A 24,934-nucleotide genomic window follows, 5' to 3' on the forward strand; every position below is an offset into this window, starting at 1 on the left:
GATGACGTCACCCGCATGCTCGCTCTGTGCTTGTTGTGGCGTTCCCTTCCTCCGCACCCGTCCCTCCGTGCTGCCGCTAGAGAGTTAGCTAGGAATTGGAGGAAGGTCTATCTGATCTGTCGTGACAGCCCGTTCTCCTAAACTTTTCCAAGTCTAGGTTGTGCCTGACAGACGGAGAGAGTGTTTTATCTGTGTTTTCGATGCATAGGAGTGTCCTGGGAGCGGCGAAGGGAGAAGGTAGGTCTCTCTGCTGGTGCCGCTGCCGCCTCCTCCGCCGTATGTTGCTCGGTCAGAGCTTTCAGTTCAGCCCTGGCCCGACTACCGCATTGCTTCTGACAGAAGTGAAAAAGACGGGTAGTGTAGGCCTTGGTAACTTTGTAACGGACCAAACGCGACGTTAATTTAACCGGGGTTTATGTTAGTGTGACTAGGCTTTCTGACTGTAAAACCACCGAGTACCAGCTGTGCTGCGGCCGCGGTGTGTCATACACGGGTGACTTCATACCTTTGTGTGTGTATTTGTGTATTTTAGAGTAACGTTAGGCATGCTGCGTGTGGAAATTGTGGAAATTATCAGTTTTACATCAAGGTTATGTTATAACTTAAGGTTTTCAGTGTACATATCTTACCCATAGACCTACGCTATGTAGCCTACCTACATTGAGCCAAATGAATGACATTTCAGTAAGTAACGTAACGTTATGCTCAGGTTTTTAAACCAATACCACAGTTGCCACGAAAGCAGGTGTGAATGTGATGAAAGCTAACGCTAGTGCTATATTTTATTTGGCATGGTATATCAGAGGCAAGTTTCAGCTTGTCAACAAATCAGGCACCATGTAGGCCTACACGGGATTAATCTGCCATGTCTGAAATCTGAAGCATGTCAAAGCATAAACAGGTTGGCATGGGTGGTTTGAGCCGCCAGTACAGTGGGGTCATATATGCACAGTACAGTACACACATGAAAGGATAACAATTGTTTCAAGACCAACACAAGTGGTATTGGCATCTTTTCCCATTAATACATACTTAGCATCCTTCATCCTCTTCAAGAGACACGTCTCTAGACTCTAGTGCAGCAGCAGCAGCCTGAATGTAGTTTTACTCGCTCTGTGTTTTATAACTCTGCCACATCAGGATGAGTGGCTGAGTCTTCAGGCCATGCTAATCTGATACCATAGCGAGCTCACTGACTCCCATCCAGCTCCCAACTGAGAGCCAAGGCCACGTCAGACCCCAAGGCTGCACTGGACTGAACTGAACAGTAGTCATGATGAGCTTGGATTGATGATGGTGAAGGTCATTTCTCTTATCAACTCCTTGATAAGAGAAGTGTTGAAATGAACAAAAATCACATGCCTACATAACTATGGAGTTAAAAGAAAAAGGGAAAGAGATCATTATGCTTGCCTTCCAAATACTCAGTATACAAGTATGTCTCCTAATAATGCCACACCTTATCAGTACACTGGCAACATATCGTAATACATTGTCTTGCCATGATGAGGCATTTTGACATTTTAACTTTGACATTGTTCTGTTTTCAATTAGTTAAGCTTATGTGTTTAATATTTGAATGATGGCACATGTGGCACGTGTTACACACTAACCTCATTTACTAAAGCACTTTATATTGCATTAAATAACTATTAGATTGACGAGGGCTCCATAGTTTAGGAAAATATCTAAATTGCAATTGTTTTGGTTGATTTTGAGGCGATTGTAGCTCAGTTGGTATCTTGGTAGAACATGTCAGTCCTTAATTAGGGCCTGAGCGCCGACAGTGGCGAAGGCCCTATTGAAACTGAAGGAATTATTATTCTTTCTTTTCCCGTGCAATGAATCGCCTTTTTGGGGACCTTATCATACTCAAAAACTCACAAAACTTTGCACACGCATCAGGCCTGCCTTACTAGCGCCCCCTACAAAGTAAAAAAAAAAATGGAACCCCTGCAGTGCGTTTAACGTAGACTCACGAAACTTGGTACACATATGAAGCATGTCAGTAAGTACAAAAAATGTCATTAGTGCGATTTTGGCCATTTCCACATGTCGTACTTTAACGAACTCCTCCTAGAGATTTCATCCAATCAACTTCAAATTTGGTCATCATAAGACGTTAAAGATGAAAAGTTATTAAAAGAAAAACTTTTCGTCATAGGGCATGGCCGTGGCGGGGCAGCCATTTTGTACGTTTCGCCATTGAAACAGGAAGTGGATGTAACTTGAGTGTACATTGTCCAATTGGCTCCAAACTTTTCAGGATTCGTAAGTGTCCAACCCTGAGTGCATATAAAGGCTGATATTTACTCAAAGTCATAGTGCCCCCTAGTTGCTACAGGTAGTAGGCCTAAAATTCAAGATGCTATACTTTAACGAACTCCCCCTAGAGATTTCATCAGATTGACTTCAAATTCGGTCTGTGTCATCTAAAGACCTTAACGATGAAAAGTTATTAAAAGCAAAACTTTTTGTCCAACGGTGTGGGCGTGGTGTGGTGGCCATTTTGAGCATTTATCGATGAACGAAGAAGTTGTTGAAACTTTAGTGTACATTGTCCAGGCCTGAGGACATTTATAGGCAAAAATTGACTTTTGGTCATAGCGCCCCCCACTGGCAACAGGAAATCAGCCTTATGTGACAAACATCATCCGATTCACATGAAACTTATGTGTGGTCTACATGTGATACTGAGCCGGCCCCTATACTTAAACCACGCCCACTTACTCAGGCCACGCTCCTTTCATACAATTTGAACCGTTTAAGGTAGACACTTGTGTGAGGTATAATTGAACTCAGCAGAGTTCTTTTTTAATTGGTGATGGTTTGACCCGCCCCTATGCTTTAGCCACGCCCCCTTTTATAACTAATGACCCATTGATGTAGACTTTTTGTGTAGGGCTGGGACGGTATGGATTTTTTTCTTACCTTGGTTGAAAAGCAAGAAATTCCTGCGGTAGAGCAGTATACCACAACCCCCTTTATGAGAGTAGCGTAAGTTAGAGCGAGAATGGCAGGGTGCCTTAAGTGAGTGACGTCAGTGCCCGTGTGGTCGCGCAAGGAGAGCGAGCGGTAACGGAGAAGTAGTGTATGAGTGACGCAGTGAGGAAAAGCGAGAGGAAAAAGAGATAGCAAAGTTGATGTAAAGTGAGTTAAAAGTGAACAATAAAACAACAAGCTAGAGCTTCTCAAGACACGGTGGCTTTATCTATTGTCAATACTTTTTTTTTCTTATTAAAGATATTTTTTGGGGCATTTTAAGCCTTTATTTGACAGGACAGCTGAAGACATTAAAGGGGAGAGAGAGGGGGAATGACAAAGGGAAAGCAAGCAAAGGGTCAGAGTCGAACCCGGGCCCGCTATAAGGCTGCACTGGACTGAACTGGACAGTAGTCATGATGAGCTTGGGTTGATGATGGTGAAGGTCATTTCTCTTATCAACTCCTTGATAAGAGAAGTGTTGAAATGAACATAAATCACATGCCTACATAACTATGGCGTTAAAAGGGAAAGAGATCATTATATATGGGCGCGCGGCGCGCTCTACCAGGTGAGCTACCCAGGTGCCCATCTATTGTCAATACTGCCGGTAAAGTGAATGGCGTTGCCCCCGAAAAACATCGGCTTAAACCTTACAACATGTTGCAGCCAGAGTGCAGCCCGTCTAGCAGCTGAGCAGACAGAGAGCCGAGAGGGCGACTCGACAGTCCGCTAACTTGTTGCTCTCTCTACCAATACAAGCCGCTCTGTTTTAGGCTACGCAAAACATGCATGCAGGCTGAAATTCAACCGTGCTGGGATAAAGCTATAAACAGAAGGAAACTCCGTTAGCTGCTAGGCTAATGTGCAATGGTAAACACTGCAGCTGCAACGTTAATGTGTCTACCTCAGCTGAGAACGGAGAAATGTCTTTGCCTTTCCTACCGTAATACATTGTAGGAAAGGCAAAGACATTTCTCTGATACAAGACATTACACAGGTAGGCTACTCTCGCGTATAGGCCTAATAGTCAATACGAATGGAATGTTATTATGTGTCATGGACTATTGCGCTCTCCAACTCGCGAAAGGGCGGATTTGCTCCATCTTTTGATAAGTTTTGTTTAGAAAACATTGAATCCATGTAAGACACAATGTCATCAGACACAATCCATGTCAGAATCAATGAATCCATGTCATTAGAATCAATGAATCCATGTCATTAGAATCAATGAATCCATGTCATTAGAATCAATGAATCCATGTCATTAGACTCAATGAATCCATGTCATCAGAATCAATGAATTCATGTCATCAGAATCAATGAATCCATGTCATCAGAATCAATGAATCCATGTCATTAGAATCAATGAATTCATGTCATCAGAATCAATGAATCCATGTCATCAGAATCAATGAATCCATGTCATTAGACACAACGTGCACACATGTGCAGGCCAATGTTTTTTTGCGGTGATGACGGTGACGAGCTCAGACCCGCGGTAGGCGTCACGTGCCCGCGGTAATGCGGTAACCGTCCCAGCCCTACTATTGTGTGAGGTATCATTGAACTCAGCAAAGAGTTCCTTTTTAATTGGTGGTTTGCCCCGCCCCATATGCTTAAGCCACGCCCCCTTTAATAACTAATGACCCGTTTCTTGTACACTTTTGTGTGGGGTATCATTGAACTCAACCGAGAGTTGAGTTTTCATTGGTCATGGTTTGGCCCACCGCCTATGCTTTAGCCACGCCCCCCTTTCACAGCTAATGAACTGTATGACGTAGAGTCTTGTGTGAGGTATCATTGAACTCAGCAGGGAGTTCCCTTTTCATTGGTGACGATTTGCGGTGTCTGAGTGCCGCGCTAATGCACGGTCGCAAGGAGCGGCGTCTGCCAGTAACCCCGACGCGCACAGAGGAGCGAGGGCCCGTCCAACGCTGCTTGCAGCTTTAATTGTAGAGTTGGTTGTCCTTAAGCAAGACACTGACCCCCAAAGTGCTTCAGATCTAAGCTGTGTGTATGGGGAAATGTCCAAATGTGTATTGGACAAAAGCGCATGGCAAAATAAATTATATTTTGGTCTCTTCAAAAATCATGAAGTTTTTCTTATTTTTTCTAGCAAAATATAAATCAAAGTAGATCAATAATATTACCAAAGAGAAAGCAAACCGCTAAATTATTCCTACACAGAAAACACTTGCATTAAAGTGCTCTTTTATGCAGCCTTAATAATGTTTGGGAGGCAGAGACTGGTAACTACAGCGTCCTCTGAAGAAACCTCTGTGATCAGACAGTTTGTAACTTAGAAACTGGCAGTTAACATTGTGACTGATCAGGTTTAATTAATTACTAAAACCAAAATCATGAAAACCATTATTATACGGTTAATTGTCCACCCTAGGATTGGATTTTGTGTGTGTGTGTGTGTGTGTGTGTGTGGTATTTTGCCATTGTATAGGCAGGCTTTCCATTACATATTGATGTGTTGTAGATAATGATCTTTAATGTTGTAATTAGCTGTATCATACGCTGGATCAACGACAAATCATTTCCAGGATAATCGCGATGTATGTTGCCCCTGTCTAACTCCGTTCTCTTCGGGAAACAACAACAAACTTTGAGCTAGCAAGCTCGGGCAAAAAGGCAGGCCTGCTTAGTTCTTTCAGTGAGTGATTGTAAAGATTTACAAGGAGTATGTTTACGGCATTTACTGTCTAACCGGAAAGTTTTGGGACCTATTGGCGGGGATTTGCTATGGATAAAATACACACGGCGATACACTGGTAAATTATGTTTAAGGTTTAACCATGTATCCAGCTAATTTAAATAGCTCACATTACTGTATTGTGTGAACAGTGAAAGCTATAGTGCATGGTTTCTGTTGCCCCCATGAGGAATTCAAAGTAATGACAACAAAACTGTCCACATGATACAAGCCTTCCGTGATCGCGTACCCCCTCCTCCAGGCAGTTGCTAGTAGCCGAGGAGGACACGGAGGATGTAAAAAACATGATGGACTGAATTATCTTCACTCGAGTTTGTGCATGCGAAAGTTGCCAGACGACACAATCTTCTGAACATAGCCATACTGAGAAATACAGAGAGTTGTGTGGAGCTGATAGTCTTGATTAGCTTTGTAGCAACTCATTTGGCAATGGCTTGAATGTAACGGAAGTTCATTAATATCCAAAAGTTACGCACTAAAGCTTTAACTTCATTTAATATTGTATGTGCTGTTTTCTTTTGCGGGGTACAGATGTTCCACCAAAACAAGTTCCTTCCCGAGACCAATTTGCAGAGCCACCATCTTTGCAACCGGAGCTTAGCGCTGCCAAGGACGTTTGTGATTGGTTAAAAGAAATGCAAACAACCCAGAGCATGTTTTTTCTCCTATCCTGGAATGTATGTGTGGAGGAGCCAGACCTTACTCCGCAGCACTGTGAAGATACTAGGTCTGGAAATGCGAGACCAGCTGTCTCATGATACTGTCAGAGGTCAAGCGATGTGATTGTACCGCTATGACTAATGCTATGATCACATGTTTGCTAAATATGTCTGTGATATAAGTAAGCTTGTTTTGTTCTTTCTGTCTTTATATCCTTATAGTCTTTGATATGTCCCACTTGTAGCCTACCTGCAATGACCTAGATTTCCCTCAGGGACATTAACTTTCATCTACCCTAATCGAATCCCTTTTACATTTGAACAAATTCCTCAATGCCTGCTGGCCAGAACTATAGCCGGTGTCTACTGGTGTCTGTCTTGCTTTTTGAGCTTTCATGCAATTTTCTCTACACTAGTTTTTTCACTGTCAGTGTCCATATATCTGTGCTGAGTGAGTCAACTGTACATTTAGCCTAGTCGTGCCTAGCTTGGCATCAAGTGAAGGATTGTACATATGCTGCGCCTGCTGCAGCTGAAATTAGTTTTGGTTATGATTAATGGCCCCTTTTATAGTGTTCTTAGGTTGATTTGTGTGTTGTGAATGAAAAACCAGACGCTGAGGTAAACAGATACTGGAGAAAAATATCAAAGTGCCACTTTTAGCGAACGCAACCTTCAAGCTAAAACAGCAGAGCCTGTATTTTTCTCAGAGGGAAATGTGTTGCAGGAGATTTGTTGCACAAAAGTGTTCATGTGCTGTGTTGAATCTGTGGCCTAGACTACATGCTGCCTGTATGTCAAGGAAAAATGTAGCACAGCCAAGGCCTTAGCATGTAGTTTCTGCTGCACCTGCATTTTAAACAATTATGTAATCAAGTGGGAAAAGCTCTGCTTTGATAATCAAAATATTCATCAAGAATATATCTGTCAGTCCCTCAGTGGGGATATATGTGAAGAGGCCACAGGGGAAATGGGAGAAGCCAAGAAAATGGCAGATGAGTGAGGGAATGTCAGGAGGAGCATAAAGAAAGCCAAGGATAATGAGAGGAAGTGAGAGAAGCACAAAGAAAGTAAAGGTCTTTGGGTGTAGTGTGAGAGCCAGCTGGACGTACGACATGTGAGAAGGAGGAGACAAAGCTGGGGAGGCAGAGGAAGAAAGTAGGCAGGGGAATGACATGCAGCAAAGGGCCGCAGGTCGATGAGTAAACCTCTGTATATGGGCGCACGCTCTACCAGGCGAGCTACCTAGGCACCCAGTAAATTGTTTTTTAATTGATTTTAATGTATTTAACCAGATCAATAATAAAATGATTTAATGAAGATGGTGACAGACTTCACTGCGCCATGATAAACATTATTGAAAAATTTTTTAACAGTTTATTATTCCCATCTTTGCCATTTTCTTTATATTGCATTATTATACAAAAAAATGGGAATGGAAAAAACAGCAAATAATAATATATCTAGTAAAATAATATACAGTACATGTATGTTTTACTCCAAAATCTCCTCATTTAGAGCAGGGCAACATATCAGTATCGTGATATGAGACTAGATATCGTCTTAGATTTTGGATATCATAATATCATAATATGGCATAAGTTGTCTTTTCTTGGTTTTACAAGTTGCATTACAGTAAAGTGATGCAATTGTCTGAACTTACCAGACTGTGTTAGCTTTCCTATTATTTGCATATCCACATTACTGATGATTATTTATCACAAATCTCATTGTGTATATATTTTGTAAAAGCACCAATTCAACCCCCCAATATTGTGGTGATATCGATGTCAAAGTATTTGGTCAAAAATATTGTGATATTTGATTTTCTCCACATCGCCCAGCCCTACTTTCATTTTAGTTTTTGCCAACACTGATATATGAACAAGCGCAAATTTGCAATAGGTGTAACCATGTATGGGCATGCATCAACGCGTTCATGCATACACACACACAAACACAACCTCATAAATACTTGACCTTCATGCCAAATTTCAGCGTCCTAGGGCGAAAGCTGTGGGGAACTTTTTGTCGACCTACCGACAAAGCAAGCTATAGAGCTGCTGGTCGCAGCTAAAAAATTATATTAAGGCTGCAACAATTAATTCATTGATACTTGTTAATTACTGATTTACCTCCTTAAAATGTCAAAATCATAATAAAAAGCTCAAAGTATGAATTTAAAAACGATTAACATTTGTTTCATTAATCACTCATCATGTTTATACTTCTATTTCTACTACTAATAATAATGACAATATACGATCAGTTGATTTATTTGTTATATGGTTTATCTTTTGACAAAAAAATGAAATGGCTGCAGATTTGGTTGGTAGTTATTAGTGCTGTCAAACGATTAAAATATTTAATCGCGATTAATCCCATTAATTTCATAGTTAACTCGCAATTAATCGCACATTTTTATCTATTCTAAATGTCCCTAGATTTCTTTTTGTCCAATTACTTTTTTCTCATTTTAATGCTCTTAACATGGAAAAGTGGATTGGCTTGCTTTGTGCTTTTGTCGCCTGGCTTTGACGAGGGGGCGGAGAATTCGCATCAGCTGTGTGCTTGGCCATCAAGTGGTATTGCAGACTGGACGTGCTGCGATGATAGCTCAGTTCACAACGACAAAACACACAGATCACGTTGGTCTTGTCAATGGAACCATTTGGCAACTTTTTAAAAGTAAATTTTCCATTCAGAATCTTATTGGCATCCATTTCAGCATCTTGCGCTCGCCATCCACTCAAAACGTAACGTTAGCCTACTACTCTTTGGCCGGCTCACAAGCTCAAACAAGTGTGTGCGGCGTGCCTGTTGTTTTGTTTCCGGTCTAGCTAGATCCGGTGTGGTGTTGTAGATTTTCGAACGTTACTAGTTACTAGTACAAAGTTTGCTAGGCCAAAAAGAACGTTAATCTCGCGATAAAAAAATTGACGCCATTAAAATGGGTTTGCATTAACACCGTTAATAACTCGTTTAACTGACAGCACTAGTATTCATAGTAGTATGATAGCAAACATGTAACTACAATGTTCCCTCCCTCCACTAATTATATCAAACAAAAGGCAATAACAGTCAAGTAGTTCAGCAGCTGGCAGTTGGTCCAACTCTACTTACTGATGTAGCTCACTGCAGTTCTTTCTAAGGGGCCATTCACGTTGTACGCGCAAGCGGCAGCGCTGCGCTATGAAACCCATTATTGTCAATGGCTTGCACGCGCAAGAACTGGTCTGCCGCTGCGCTGAGCAAAGCGCGTGCCGCAGTCAAAGTTCAACATGGTTCAACTTTGACCGCGGCATGTGCAAGAGCGGCCGCAATGCGCTGTGACATGCATACAAATGTCTGAAAACAACAAAAACACAGAATAAACGTAGATCCACAAACAGAACATGGACGAGAGGTTGATTTTGGCCGTCAGCGATCTCCCAGAGCTGTATAGGCTACGACACAAGTTCAAGGTCGTACAGAGACGTCGGACGCAAAACTATGCTGTGGACACATATTTTCACCATAATAGGCATGCCAGCTGTGTAGGTTATTGTAGCCTCTTAATTTAAATCATTCAGGCTTGTTTTAGCTATGTGAAATCAACATGGACATGTCTCCACTGAAATACAATCCTATGTTACATTTTTTCTCAGTTACTTTGGTGCATTTGTCAAATCATAATTTGCATTTGCACAACAGTGAGTGCATTTCTTAAAACAATTGGTGTAAACTGCACCGCATAGTGACTGACCTAAAAAATCGTGTATCTTGCTGGAAATCTTTTGTTTGTGTCCAAAGCAAGTATTTATACCAATGAATCAAACTGACAAGTCCTTACGCCATTGTTTATACCAAGATAGTGAAACTGCTTTGTGTTGTCCATATTTAACAGTTCACTCTGTAAGTATAGTCTAATGAACAATGCACATGAAAGGGAGCACTATTCCCTATGTGACAATGTTACACATTATTGTCATCTCTGATCTGAGAAATGCGCCAAAGCAACTGAGAAGAACTGTAGCCTACTGTTGTGAGCTGCGAAAACCAAATACCAAGATGATTATACAGCTCCATACAGGTATTTGTAGGATATATTTGTATTTGTATGTTTATATGATGTAAAATATGTTTGGACTGATTGACACAAGTCATGTTCATTGTCATTGAAGTTCACATATAGATATGTAGCCTTTACACAGAATAACTACCCATTTCCAAGTGTGTGAGCTCCAGTTTTGGAGGAATTAATTGCACATATGCATTAAACAAAGTGTTTTCCAGAGAATGAATGATGAATTTATGAATGTAGGCTCATATCTTAGCTTTATTATACCCAACTGCAATGACTGCAGACCTCTTACTTATGTATGTAAACATGCAATGACACATAGTGTTGAAATGCAACATTTTATTTAGAAAAGAAAATAACCCACACATGTCTTCATCTATTTAGAGGAGTGTAAGAAAAGGTGGAAGAACCTAAGGGACAGGTACATAAAGGAGAGGAGGCAACAGAGAGACAAAAAAAGTGGTTGGAAGTTAGGGCTTTGACGCCGAATTTCGATATCCGAATATAATTCGAATATTAAAAAAAATATTGATATTCGAACGAATATTAGGCAGCCCTTAATATTCGAATTTCGAACCTGTTATGGGCATTATTTTTTTGTAAATGTGTTTGCTTGTAAACCTTGTTTTCAATTCAGATTCCGAGGCTTTTTCACGCATTTCAAAATGTAACTACACGTCGCGGCGACGCACGTCGCTCGGCCGTGGCTTGGTAGCGCATTTCCCCCGACTCATTTCCTGGTTCTCTTTCTCCATAAACAACGTCAAATCAAGGAGAGGGTTAACTTCTCCTGCTACAGATTTCCCACCGTGGTCAGAAAGAACAGAGGAGACACTTTGCTTCTCTCACTAAGACTATAGAGTCGCTACTCGCTCTGAAGCTACCGGTAATCACCGTCACTCTCTCACAACACACACTCCCCAGACACACACACACACACATACACACACGGCTCGACGCACACACCAGCGCAAAAGTATAAACATCAGACCACTTACGTAGGCTACGGTGAAATATCCGACCTTCCTGTTGAAAGCATATTGTTTGTGTTTAATCCAGGGTCAGACTTTTAATTTAAAAAAAAACAGTGGTGGCAGTGTGTTTTTCTTCTAACAACATCATTGCACGCCTACTGACTGATACACTGCCCTCTGGTGGACAGAACATATACGAAGTTTGATACCAATATAAGCCTTACTGAAGGCATTTAATGGTCAAAATATTATTAATAAATATTCGAATATATTCAAATATTAATATTCATAAACAAACGAACTTCGAATATGATTTTTTGGCAAAAGTCAAAGCCCTAGAAGTAGGGCTGCTCCCTCTTAGTCGATTAGTTGACTAATCGGTCGTTTTGGTCTTAGTCAACTAAGATTTCATTAGTCGATTAGTCATGTTTTATGCTTTTTTCATGCTGAATGACTTATTTCCAAGAAACGTACGAGCACATCTCTGGTAAACACAAGAATTAAAGTGGTGCTTTTGCATGACTCTTTGCAGAGAAACTCAGATTTACAGATCTGTCGATTAAATCAACTAATCGATTAGTCGATACAATTGAATGAGTGTTAGTCGACTAAGAATTTCTTCAATCGAGCACAGCCCTAGTTGGAAGTACTTTTCCATACTGTCTTTTCTGGAGCCACACGTCAGGGAGATACAAATAGCCAGACGCTCCGTTGTAGAAATGGGCTTTCGGAATGTTCCGGGAAATCGTAGGCCCGACTCTCGTCAGCAGACTGTCAAATTGCTCCCTGTTGAGCCGAAAGTACCCTTGGAACCGGTCAAAGTGAAAGTGGAGCTCCTTCACCAGCCGGAATTCCCCCAACTGCTCTCTGGACCTGAGGGTCTCGTGCACCCACACCCTTCTTGCTGCTGCCCTCCTCCGTCTTCTCCTCACAACCAGGGCCAGGGCTTTCTTTTGGTTCAAAGACAGAAACATCTTTGCTACCAAATCACTACAATGTCGCATGTACTGCACGTGTGCTGTAAACACCGGACGCAGACGTGACGTGCATTCAAATATTGGCGCATGTATGACTTAAGTTTGCGCTTAGCCCGGCGGCAAGCACAACAAATATATTTGGGAATAGGACAACCATAGTGGCGAGCGCAGCACATGCCGTGTACAATGTGAATGGCCCTTCATGCTGTCGCAGTGTTAAAGCTGAGACTGAGTAGCTTTACAATTGACACAGCTTGAGGTTTTTTTTGGCTCTATTTGATCATAACCACTCCCGTGCTGCTTCTTTCTCTTTAGCACTTTGTCTCTCTAACAAGGAAACCCAGCGCCTGTTTGTGTCCTTGTTGCCTGTCAAACAGAGAAGGCTAAACTATCATACTCCATTCATCCTGTGGCTGTTTTCTGAAGGGATGACAAACAGCCATGACTGCTCGCTGTTGCATAGCTACACAATTGTGTGCCCTCGCCCACACATACTCGCATACAAACCCTGGCCAAGAAAAATACTCCTCCTCCACTTCCTGCCTGAGTAATCAATGCTAACACTGGCATTTGTTTTTTATGAACACACAAACACATCACGTGTTTATGTCTATTAACATGTATCAGTTACCATGCGCTCGTGCCATGCACACACTTGTTTTGAAGCTTGATGCAAATCAAATAATAATAACCATGCTTAACCCTAATGCTGTGTGTGTGTGTGTGTGTGTCTGTCTGTCTGTCTGTCTGTCTGTCTGTCTGTCTGTCTGTCTGTCTGTCTGTCTGTCTGTCTGTCTGTCTGTCTGTCTGTCTGTCTGTCTGTCTGTCTGTCTGTCTGTCTGTGTGTGTGTGTGTGTCTGTGTGTCAGTGTGTCAGTGAGAGCCTCGGGAACACCAAAACATTTACAGCCTCGACTTCAGCTCCAATCCACTGTTACCGTTGTCAGATGAACAAACTGGGCAGAAAGCTGTGCTGATAGATTGGTTGGCTTTAGATACTGGGATGAAAATAGAGGAAGTGATGCCAAGGACTGACAGATGGAACCATATTAGGCCCTGCCATTCACTGTGGATTATTTGAGTGATTCAGTGGACTGGAAAAAAAAAGGTGTCAAGTTCCTTTTAATACGTGCAATAGCCTCATCACGCTGATATAGGATTATTAACGTGCTATAAATTGCTTACCACTCTGCATGCCGATTTGGAGATAGATGATTTTGTGTACAGCTGTACTGCCTGGCATGAAGTCCGTCATGTTGTTTGGGTGTTAATCAGTTTTTTCCCCCTCTGTATGTGTTTTGTTGGCCTCCTGCAGACAGCGCTGGTGGTCCTGACTGTTCAGCAGGATGAGTGAGGCGGACGGCCAGTTTTACAGCGTTCAGGTGGGAGACTCCACCTTCACTGTACTCAAGCGCTACCAGCAGCTCCGCGCCATCGGCTCCGGGGCCCAGGGCATCGTCTGGTAAGCTTTAAGATTAGAGAAATCCTTGTATTCCACACTGTCTGACAATATGACTTATACAGTATGTTCATTGTTAAAGGTGCCGTATGTAGGATTGCGAAGATCCAGGACTTAACCAAAAATTTTGAACATCAACAACTTCTCAGTCCCTCCCCCCTTTCCGCTAAAGCCCAAAACGGTCTCCTAAGCCCCTCCCCCCACAGGGGAGAATGAATGTGTGTGCATGGGCAGTGATTGGCACGCAGTTAGACACCCCCCCTGGCCCTGATTGGTGCAACTGAACAGGGAGCGGTGTATTTTTGCAAATCACACTACAGGCTGTAGGTGGTGCCAGAGGACCCAGATCTTTTTTTTTTTATTACCTACTTCATGTAGTTCTACTGGAACATAGCGTCAGTTTCAGCAAATATGACAGAAAGTTAGTTTTATAAGTCTTACCTACTGCACCTTTAACTTGTTCTCACCCTTCACTGAAGCTGTATGATGTTTAACTGAGCGAAATATTCACACCCAAGACTCGTGTTTTTTGGCTGCATCATTGCATTAAATGTAAATATTGTAGATGTTTTGCGTGTCATTTTATTCAAATCATCCCAAAATTCAGACTAACACATTTGATATCTTTGAAAACTTTGGGGTGTAAAATACAGTTATGTGGGTTATGTGGGACTGTAGGAAGTTTAATTTGTTTGTACTACTGGTAAGACTTAAAAATAGATACATTTTTAAAATACTCATAAATAAATATTACAACATTTCTGTATTGGGTAAATGTAATGCACATTTCAACCCCTAGTGGCTGCAAGCAGATCTTCTTTATGCTGCTTCCTCTTCTTTGGGGATTTGATTATTGATTATTAGGGGTCCAAGCCAGAGTCTGGAAGAACCGGCGGTAGCAAAGCTACGCCGTTCGCACAGCAGGGCTGTAGAACCCTGTTGTTTTTCTAAGGATTTCTAAGGATTCTTCTCCGCGTAAAACTCCCGCTACAGCCTAAACCGTACATGGTGGTGGAGTGCCATTTTCAGGACTGGTCCAAAACTCCGCAAGGACCTCAGGCGCAACAATTGACCCACTTCCACCACTAGGTGGCGTTATAGCAGAAAAAAAACTCGTTTGGCCCTATAACTCCCAAACCGTACATCACACATTTAAAAAGCATATATCCTCGTGTTCCCTGGATCCAACTGAATCTCCTGATATAGGCCATGCCCATTTCCGCCTAGACTTTTATGCGTGAAAAATCGCGATTTATCAAAAACCTACTTTTTCGATCTCCTCCTAGACTGTGCGACCGATCTGCACGAAACTTGGCAAGTAGCATCTCCAGACCGACCTGACAAAACGTTATCAAAGGAATTTTTATAGGATAAAAATTGCGCATATTACGCACGAACAAATTTGTGTATCTAACTATGAAAACACTAACTTTGCCATATCTCGATCAAAATAAATGCTATCAACGCGAAACTTTAGATTCTTGTTTTCTATGACCCTCTGGAGGTGCCCCACACATTTTACGAAAATTGTCCACTAGGGGCCACTACAAGTACAAAAAGTTTATATCTCATGAACGGTTCATCTGATTTTTACAAAATTTGATGGGTATCCTCTAGGACCACTCCTGAGGCCCCCCTACAGTGGGGTACTGATTGGTCAAAGTGGGCGTGGCCCATGGGACCCATGTTTGGATTCACCACTTACACTAAAGTGAATAACTTTAAATTAACAGGGTAGATGTACAATGGGTAATTTACATCGGTAAATCGATGGCGCTATAGTCAACGTAGACCAGTTTGGGCCTTTTTACCCCTTCTGAGGTCGAGCGTGTCGTATACAATGCCAAACGGCACTTCTGATTCATAACTTAATAACTTTATAAATATAACTAGTAGAAACATAGTCTTTTGGAGCTAAAAGCTAACAGTCGCCCCGTTCTGCTGATGTCTTTGTTGTCTTCCTAGCCCTTACAGAAGGTTTTGTATCCAGCCTATAAATCCAGAGTTTTTCGGGGTCTTTGTGCAATTAATCCATACTGTTACATCCAAGATTGATACACTGTATGTAAGAAATGTAAATAGTTTGTCCTTTATATATGAGTTATAATGTTCAATATGTTTATTTTTGCACTGGATGACTCAAAATATATAGAACTGTTTTAGACAACACAAATGCTTGTCTGGCATTGCTGTGTGTGTGATATCAATATATATCTGTGAGATTCATGTTCCGTTTTATTTATTTATTTGTCTTTATGGTCCTACAACCTTTTTAACATTCAAGTGACCTCAATGCAGCACAAATATTCTAATAGCCCAGTTTTTCCTGAAAAGAAATGATGTTCATAGATTGATTATGGACAACAGGGTTGATGTTTTACAAGCTTTTATAGAAAATAAAACCAGACGGACCAGAGGTTGTCAAAAATCCTTTAGGGCTCTGGGATATTTGCAACGGCAATCTACCGCAGACCTTGCGGCTCGCACCTCTCGATATTTCCCGACGTTTGCCTCCCCAACGTTTTTTTTTTGGCTCCCCGGGTCGTTGGGGGTGACTGGCGCCGGGAGGCTTGGACCCCGTCATAACTGCTTGCAGTTCTAGTTTAGTGTTTAAATTGCAGAGAGAAAAAAAAAACTCTTGCACCTCTTTAACCTATTTTAAAGGATAATTGACAAGACAGGTAGCTAGCTTTTTTTCCTCTTCAAGTTGATGGTAAAAACAGCTTTGCTCTGCAGGATGCATTTATTTTCTTTCTTGATAACTTTCTCTCTGTCTGTTCCCTCCTCTATACAACATGTAACCAGCTCTGCTCTAGATACAGTCCTTGGTATACCAGTGGCAGTGAAAAAGCTGTGTCGGCCCTTCCAGAACCAGACCCATGCTAAGCGTGCCTACAGGGAGCTAGTGCTGCTCAAATGTGTCAATCACAAAAATGTAAGACCTATTTAAAGGATATGTTCACATTTTTTAAAGTCTGTCTAAATTGAAAGCATTAGTCAGGTGCCCATATGTACATTGGAAGAACTTGGTCTAATCTTATCTTCTGTTGATCCTGGCCATGAAGACATCCTTTCCTCATGTCTTTCCAACGTATGATGGGGGACAAAATCCACAGTCCTCGTTTGGGGCAAAAATATGTTACAAAGTTCATGCGATGTTTATGGGAGACTTTGGCCATCTCAGTTACACAAATTAAGTTTGTACAACCCAAAGTAACAATGTTTTTGTTTTTCCTCCGGAGAGTCTTTCTGTGCTGAGCTGCAATGGAGGCATAGTAACACAAAGAGGGAACTCTGTACTAAAACACTGTACACTGTAAGATACCCACTTGATTTGATTATCTCTAAAGTCTGATATTAGTCTCAAGTTTGGAATATATTTTTTATTTCAATGTTCATATGAGCGCCTGACATTGGACAGACTTGAAAACCATCCTTTGATGTCAGCTCTTTTTCCTACCCTCTGGAATATGTGCCATATGTCTGATACAGATATAGTACTGTATTATAACATAATTAATCAGTTAAGCGTTTTTTATTTCATACATTTCGCAAAACAGTTCAAAACAGCTGGCAGTCAAATTAAAATGTAGCTTGTATCCTCACAGCTTCTCATGTATTGTTTCATAAGACACTTTCTGATTTAAGAATTGCCTCCCTCCCTCTTTTGTTTGGCTGGTGGGATTTACAGTAGGACTGGAATATGACTGGCAGTACAGAGACTTTTATTGTCTGTTCTAAGAAATATTGAAATAATGTACAAACCTGAGAAAAAGAAAGGGTCAGCTCACTGCAATGTGAATGTAATTTCTTAATCAGAGTGAGAGAATCCAGACAATCCCACTTGAGTCCCGTGCCTTCCATTTGGCTAGCTCTCCACAGTTAAGTGGATGTAGATGGGAGAGTAACAGAGTGGACTAATGACCTGTCTCTCTGCTTGCAGATCATCCGTCTGATCAATGTGTTCACGCCTCAGAAGTCCTTGGAGGAATTCCAGGACCTGTGAGTGGCAGTACTGTGTTTTTTGGCTGCAACAATCTACTCAGTGCAGAGATTTTAGCTGAAGCTAGCATTTAACTACCATCCCTCGATTTACTCGTCAACATCTTCTATTGCACTGTTGCTTTTATATGCTCTCTATGCTTTAATTGCTTCTATGTGTTTGACACCATCTCTTTAAGAAGTCCTTTACTACCTTTTCTGCCTCTTTTTTCTGACCGCTCCTCTTTTAATCTCTTATCACTTGCATCTCTTATCTACCATTTTGCCATTTTGTATCCCTACTTCACTTGTTTTCATTCCTTCCATGGCTTTTAGGTATCTAGTGATGGAGTTGATGGATGCCAGCCTGTGCCAGGTGATCCACATGGACTTGGACCATGAGAGAATGTCCTATCTGCTCTACCAGATCCTCTGTGGCATCCGGCACCTGCACTCTGCTGGCATCATCCACAGGGTAACAGGACGAGCAATAATTGTGCTGTGGGCTAAATGTTGATAAGACAGTAATGTTTTTACACACTGCGGAAATATCTTAAAGAATAACTTAATATTTTACTGCCAACTTTTGTTAAAATGTTTCAAGTTTTTTTTTTGTTGCCGGCCTGCTCTGTTGCACCTGTAACCACGCCCAATAGTGATGTCGGTGTACTGAACACTTCGACATCACTGATGTGAGGCGATTGGGTAAACCACCTGGCTTCAGGTTTTCAGCTGGTGTTCATTTGCTCATCAATTAGCCATTTAATCAAGTATCCAGTCCTAAATATTTATTGCTAAGTGACATTAGATAATTTGAACTTTTTAAAGAAAATCTGTTTGTTTCAGGAGTTCTTCATGAGCAAAGGATCATGTCTTTTGATTTTAAAATTACATTGTTAAAGCTGTAGTGCGTAGTGTCTGTCGCCCCCATGAGGAATTCTAAGTAATGACAACAAAACTGTCTGCGCGTCCACATGATACAAGCCTTACGTGAACGCGCATGCGCCCCCACCCCTCCCCCACGCAGTTGCTAGTAGCCACGGAAGAAACGGAGAATTAAAAAAACATGATGGACTCTTCAGAAGAGGTAATTATCTTCACTCGAGTTTCTGCAATCTTCTGAACATAGCCATACTGAGAAATACAAAGAGAACTGTGTGGAGCTGATTAACTTTGTAGCAACTCATTTGGCAATGGCTTGAATGTAACGGACGTTCATTAATATCAAAAAGTTACGCAATAAAGCTTTAACTTAAGGATGTGGAGGTCTTTAACCTGTTTAAATGCTACAAATTGCTACAAAACAACCGGCATCCATTCTAATCTTTCTCCAGCTACCATCTGCTACAGGAAATAAAATCCCTCAAGAGTAATGTTTTTGGGTGTGTATGTTTCTCTGGATTTATAGAGTTTCTCTCCCCTTAGGACCTGAAGCCCAGTAACATTGTGGTGAAGTCAGATTGCACTCTAAAGATCTTGGATTTTGGCCTGGCTCGGACGGCCTGCACTAACTTCATGATGACCCCTTATGTGGTGACCAGATACTACCGTGCGCCAGAGGTCATACTGGGGATGAAGTATAAGGAGAATGGTAAGGACAGCCAAGCACCATTCTCACAACGCTAATTTGAAAGATCCTATATCTAGTGCTAGATACCGAATTCAATACTTTTTAGGCAGCGACCAAATTGCCTCTGAAGTATCGAGTATAGAAAAATGGCTCATCACTCAATACCCAATGTCAATACCTAAGGAGTAAATCTCATCAGCATCAGTAAGCCAATAAGCATGCAGCATTCTTCTACCAAGATCTAATCATGTTTGTGATTGGCTGTTTAGCGTTACACGTCGTAGAGACACGCAGGAAAAACTTTATGTACGCGTAGAGAGTTTACGTAGTAGGAGCTGAAAAATAAATTAAAATATTTGTCCCGTAAGGTTGTAATTTCTTTATGTTTCATAAAATTTGTATCGGAAAAAAAGTATCGTTTAGGAACCAGTATCGAAGTCACGGTATTGCTGTCGGTACCGGTATCGAAAATCTTCAAACCATACCCAGCCCTACTTATATCTTTAAAATGAGAGAGATACAGTAGATGAAGGAATAAAGCTCCACTCCTAACACCACGTTTTGGCATCAACAAAGGTATCGTGATAATTTGATTAACATGACATTATTTTTCAATGTAACATAAATCAGTATAATCAGTGCAGAAATGATAATGCTTTAACACAAAGGTGGCTCTTCCCTGGAACTCTTCATGTCCTTAGTGAACCACGTATTCACCTTTTGTGAGCTGACACTGTTGATAACGGTTTCATTTCTCTTTCCAATGCTCCATTAACATTTTTTAAATTATAACAAAGAGCCATGACAATTGGTTGATATTGGCATTCATTAAAATCTTTCCTATATGTCAGCTAGTTTGCAAAAAAAAAAAAAACACAGATCATAACGCAGAGGAAAGCATAAAGTAAATCAGAAACGGTGTCATCATTACATTTTGTCCAACAGACGCGATTGTTTGCGATACACAGCAGCATTTGAGTAAACAGAAGGCCATCAAAACTGAACAGATGGTGCAGGCTGTTAAGAATAATAAGTGCACAGTCTCAAGTCTTTGATCCCGTATCAGTCGGTCTCTAACTGGTTATTAGAGGTCCAAGCACCACAGGGGCTGGAACCCGCTTGGAATGGATTATTATTATTTGTACATGCATTTTTAAGATTGTGTTAGAAAGGCCCATTTATTTTTTTTTCACTTTTCCAAACCCACTATGACATACTGATGACCAGCACAATAATTCGTAATGATTAGGTTTTACAGGTAGTTGGTAAACGGCACTACTCTGCTGCTGTGGTTGGTTGGCTGCTTACTGTAATGGCTGAAATGATCTCTCACAAAGTCCTCTTTCCTGGAAGGGACTGTATCCCTGCCTCGTTTTTCTCACTTTAAGCCTTTTCATTTGTTTTCTCTAACTGGAGGCAGAAGACCGTCAGGGGACATCGATGCTGTCAAGAATTGTTCATTTAGGTCATTAGAATATATCCAAGAGAGAAAAAAAGGATACGAAAGAGCAGTTTGATGATAGTTTATACATTTACTGCCAAGAGCATACTCTACAGAGTTCCATGCAAGTCTACAATAAATCTAAGAGAAACCTAAAAGTGTCAGTCTGTAATAAAGTAATGAAGCAGAACATTTTTATAACGTGTCATTTGTCTACAAACCACAGTCAAATTGTTTGTATCTCTTCTAAACTAGCTTAACTACAAGGTGATGCATGAAACATCACATAGAGGCCTGGCCTAACAGGAAAGCATTTTTGCCAAGTCTAGAGTGTAACTACCCTGTTAAAGCAGTCACACTGACTAGTGTAACCTGTCCAAAGTTTCAATTTAGGATTTATGCAGTGTATTTGTAGACTTGACCTAAAGTGGTCTGTATGATCTGGAGACGAAGCACACAGACCTTTCAGCTTCAGTGAAACTGAAATAGAGAGAAGAGAGGAGTTAATGGCCGTTTGCCACACATGGGTGCTCTAAAGCAAACAGTCAACTCTAAGAGCGAGAGAAAGAGAGACAAACTCCATACAGCCTACTCTGCTGCGCGCACACACAGGGAAAGTCATGAAGGGAGAAACAGCTGTGTAAACTGATAAGCAGAGCTGCAGAGGCGAGGAGAAAGGCCTGAACGGCTGCATCTGGTTTCCAAGTCAGACAGAGAGAAGAAAGCCAGCATTAAGATGAATATGATGAAAGCATCAGGCCATGGCACAGCTAGAGGATTGACCAAAAATAACGAGAGCTAGTGTTCTGCATTTCAATGTTTGTCATTAAAAAGTTAAACCATGTGACTGCAACATCTGTAGCGTCATTTTACCGTGTACATAACATGCATTATATTATTTTGTGTGTGTGTGTGTGTGTGTGTGTGTGTGTGTGTGTGTGTGTGTGCGTGCGTGCGTGTGTGCGTGCATGTTCTCTGTTCCCAGTGGACATCTGGTCAGTGGGGTGCATCATGGGAGAGATGGTTAAGGGCAGCGTTATCTTCCAGGGCACCGACCGTATCCTTAAACACTTTCACTGTCTCTGATCTGTTCCACTTCTTCCCTCCTTTACCCTCCATCAAACCTTCATTTGACACAAAGTATTTAATTCATCTTGACAATTTTCTTTTCTTATAGATTTCCTCGCACATTTGACTGTCAAGACATTTGCCATTAATGCCCTCTAAGCACACCCCAATTTAATCAGAGAGCTTTGTGTGTTCCCTGCCCTCTCTGTTATGAATCTGTGGAGTTGTTTTTCAGATAGCGATAATCCACTTAATTGATAGAGGGAATCAAATTGAAGCAACTCCAATCATTTGCATTTATATTGAACGTTTCTCTGTTTCTAATGGGTTTGGTCACCTCTTCACTCACCAGCTCCTTTCAGTGGTCACCAAGACAGCTGAATGTGCATATCTACATTTTTTTTGGTGGTTTTTAAATGTCTTAACAACTATTGGATAGATTGCCGTGAAATGTAATGTACATATTCATGTTTTCCCCAGAATGAAATGTAATAACTATTGGATAGATTGCCGTGATGTTAATAGTAATGCTGGTAATCCTACCAGCATTATCAAGTTTCAATCTGTCCAATACTTTGGTTTACGATCAAAACCGCAAAACTAAGTTTATCTGTGTTTTAAGCCCCCAACGTCTAGGCACTAGGATTAGGCAATGGTTATGGTTGGGGTTAGGGTTAGTTGCCTTGAAGTCAACGGTTGCAGCGCTGCCTGGAAGGAGACGTTGGGGGCTTAAAACACCATCGAGCCAAAACTAACATCCCCATCAAACCTCAGCTGTAGTTTTTGTTTTGTGCTCATTGGCAAATGTTATCATTCTAACATGCTAAACTAAGATGGTGAACATGGTAAATATACCTGCTTAAGATCACCATGGTAGTATTGTCATTGTGAGCATGTTAGCATGCTACTGTTAGCATTTAGCTCCAAGCACCACTGTGCCTGAGTACAGCCTCACATATCCGCTAGCATGACTGTAGACTCCTTGTCTGTATTTGTCTCTTGATTCCATGCTTGATCTCATTTCCTGACACATGTACATGCCCATAATGCAGCTGAGTTCTCCCTAACAAGGGTCTTTATCCAGACATTGACCAGTGGAATAAGGTGATTGAGGTTCTGGGCACACCCAGTCTGGAGTTTATGAACCGACTGATGGAGACCGTGAGGAACTATGTGATGAACAAGCCGCAGTATCCTGGCGTCAGCTTTGACGAGCTTTTCCCAGACTGGGCCTTTCCTTCTGACTCAGAACATGACAAACTGAAGAGTAAGAATTTTGGACACTAAAATGCAGTTGTTTGACTTGAAATGCATATAGTTTCCTAGAATAGATACTTAAGACGATTGTCAAATGTGATGGTTTTTAAATCTCTTACCAAGGACTCTGCCATCATACTAGATTTTAGTCAAAGGCATTTGTCTGCAGTATACTGTATTGATGCAATGAGACATTTCCCAACCAAATTACAGTGACACAGAGGCTGAAAAGTGGATCCCTTATACAACTAGTTCAGAGAATGACCATGCAGGTCAAAAGTTGTTCTGCCCTAATCTGTGGCATTTAGAGTTCACATCACTGAAACAAGAGAACACATCTTGACATTCCCAACACCGGAAGGGGAAGTAATCAGTTCTCATGAAGACCACTTAAATGAAGTGATGTCACGAGCCTGTTTCCATAGTAACACTGCCCTTTCTCCGTTGCCATAACAGCAGGTCAAGCACGGGACCTGCTGTCCAAAATGCTGGTCATTGATCCTGAGTGCCGCATCTCGGTAGAAGAAGCCCTCAATCACCCGTACATTCACGTGTGGTACGACCCTGGAGAGGCCGACGCGGTGAGCAGCCTGTGCCAGTGGTGGTTCACTTCATCAGTACAGCGGCTGGCTGTGTGTGACCATGCTGATATATGTATTTCCCTTTGTTTCACAGCCCCCTCCCCAGATCTCAGATAAGCAGCTGGAAGAGAGAGAGCACTCCATCGAGCAATGGAAAGGTAGGATGCACTGCCCTCTAGGGAAAGCTGTCGGCATTGCAGCTTAACTTCATTATATTTTGATTAAAAAAAGTTGCAGGAAACTAAACCTAACCCTATTAAGAATCACGTTTCTTCCATATCTATATGTAGATGTACTATACACGTGATGTGCTGTGCAAAGCATTTGAAGTTAAAGCAAAAAAAAAATCCCATTTGTCAATGTGTCAAAACCATAGACTGTTAAAAAATAAAGGTCGAAACACTGCCAAACCATTCTATAAAACCAGGAAATAAAGATTATAAAGTGTAAGTTAAAGAACATACAATAGGACCAATTAAGCGCAATTGATGACATTTCTAAGAGCTGATGGAATGACCATAGTTAATTAACACCTATTTCACAATTTTTATTTACCTGTACCTTTTAAAGGCTACATTCTGAATACACATTACACAACGACAGCACCGAACATTTTCTGCTTTTCTACAGAACTCATTTATGAAGAGGTGATTGATTGGGAAGAGAGGAACAAGAATGGACTGATGAAAGAAGATTGCTCAGGTATGTACATGCATTATTCTACTAAGGAGTGGTGTCAGAGCATAATTAGCTTAATATTGGTTTTCTGAAATTTGTCATTGTGGACATGTCTGTCCCACAAAAGTTTTTTTTTTTTAAAGAAATGCACTGTATTAATTCTAAATATTATTCTTATCTGTACAATAACCTATATGTTGCATCTCCTGGTTCTCTCCATTATGTGTGTGTGTGTGTGTGTGTGTGTGTGTGTGTGTGTGTCTGTCATGTATCAGATGTGGTGTCGGGTTCAGCCTCCCAGTCGTCTTCAGCCAACGACATCTCGTCCATGTCCACGGAGCACACCTTGGCCTCGGACACAGACAGCAGCAGCATCGACACGCTGACAGGACCGCTGGACGAGATTCAGTGAACACCGTTCATGGCCACATGTGTTTGCCTGTCTGCCTGCCTCAGTCCTCCCCTCACATTTACACTATCAATCAATCACCTTCCTTTCTTCTCTTTAATCCATCCCCCC

General features: G+C 41.4%; 1 protein-coding gene across 2 annotated transcripts in view; it reads left to right on the top strand.

Moving 5' to 3' along the window:
- Positions 1-24,934, top strand: part of mapk9 (mitogen-activated protein kinase 9) — a 26,260-nt gene continuing 1,326 nt past the window's right edge. Inside the window, exons 1-13 of one of the 2 annotated variants that reach the window (XM_031319470.2) lie at positions 22-237; positions 13,257-13,456; positions 13,695-13,841; positions 16,644-16,773; positions 17,782-17,840; positions 18,156-18,294; positions 19,245-19,410; positions 21,816-21,887; positions 22,983-23,165; positions 23,612-23,736; positions 23,831-23,894; positions 24,367-24,438; positions 24,690-24,927. In XM_031319470.2, the coding sequence (XP_031175330.1) occupies positions 13,726-13,841; positions 16,644-16,773; positions 17,782-17,840; positions 18,156-18,294; positions 19,245-19,410; positions 21,816-21,887; positions 22,983-23,165; positions 23,612-23,736; positions 23,831-23,894; positions 24,367-24,438; positions 24,690-24,826 (1,263 nt within the window). In that variant the 5' untranslated portion in view covers positions 22-237; positions 13,257-13,456; positions 13,695-13,725 and the 3' untranslated portion in view covers positions 24,827-24,927. Of the gene's footprint in view, positions 238-13,256; positions 13,457-13,694; positions 13,842-16,643; positions 16,774-17,781; positions 17,841-18,155; positions 18,295-19,244; positions 19,411-21,815; positions 21,888-22,982; positions 23,166-23,611; positions 23,737-23,830; positions 23,895-24,366; positions 24,439-24,689; positions 24,928-24,934 lie in introns of both variants that reach the window. The other variant, XM_036007668.1, reaches the window with a different exon arrangement.

This window comes from Sander lucioperca, chromosome 1, assembly GCF_008315115.2.
Source record: "Sander lucioperca isolate FBNREF2018 chromosome 1, SLUC_FBN_1.2, whole genome shotgun sequence".
Lineage (NCBI taxonomy): Eukaryota > Metazoa > Chordata > Actinopteri > Perciformes > Percidae > Sander > Sander lucioperca.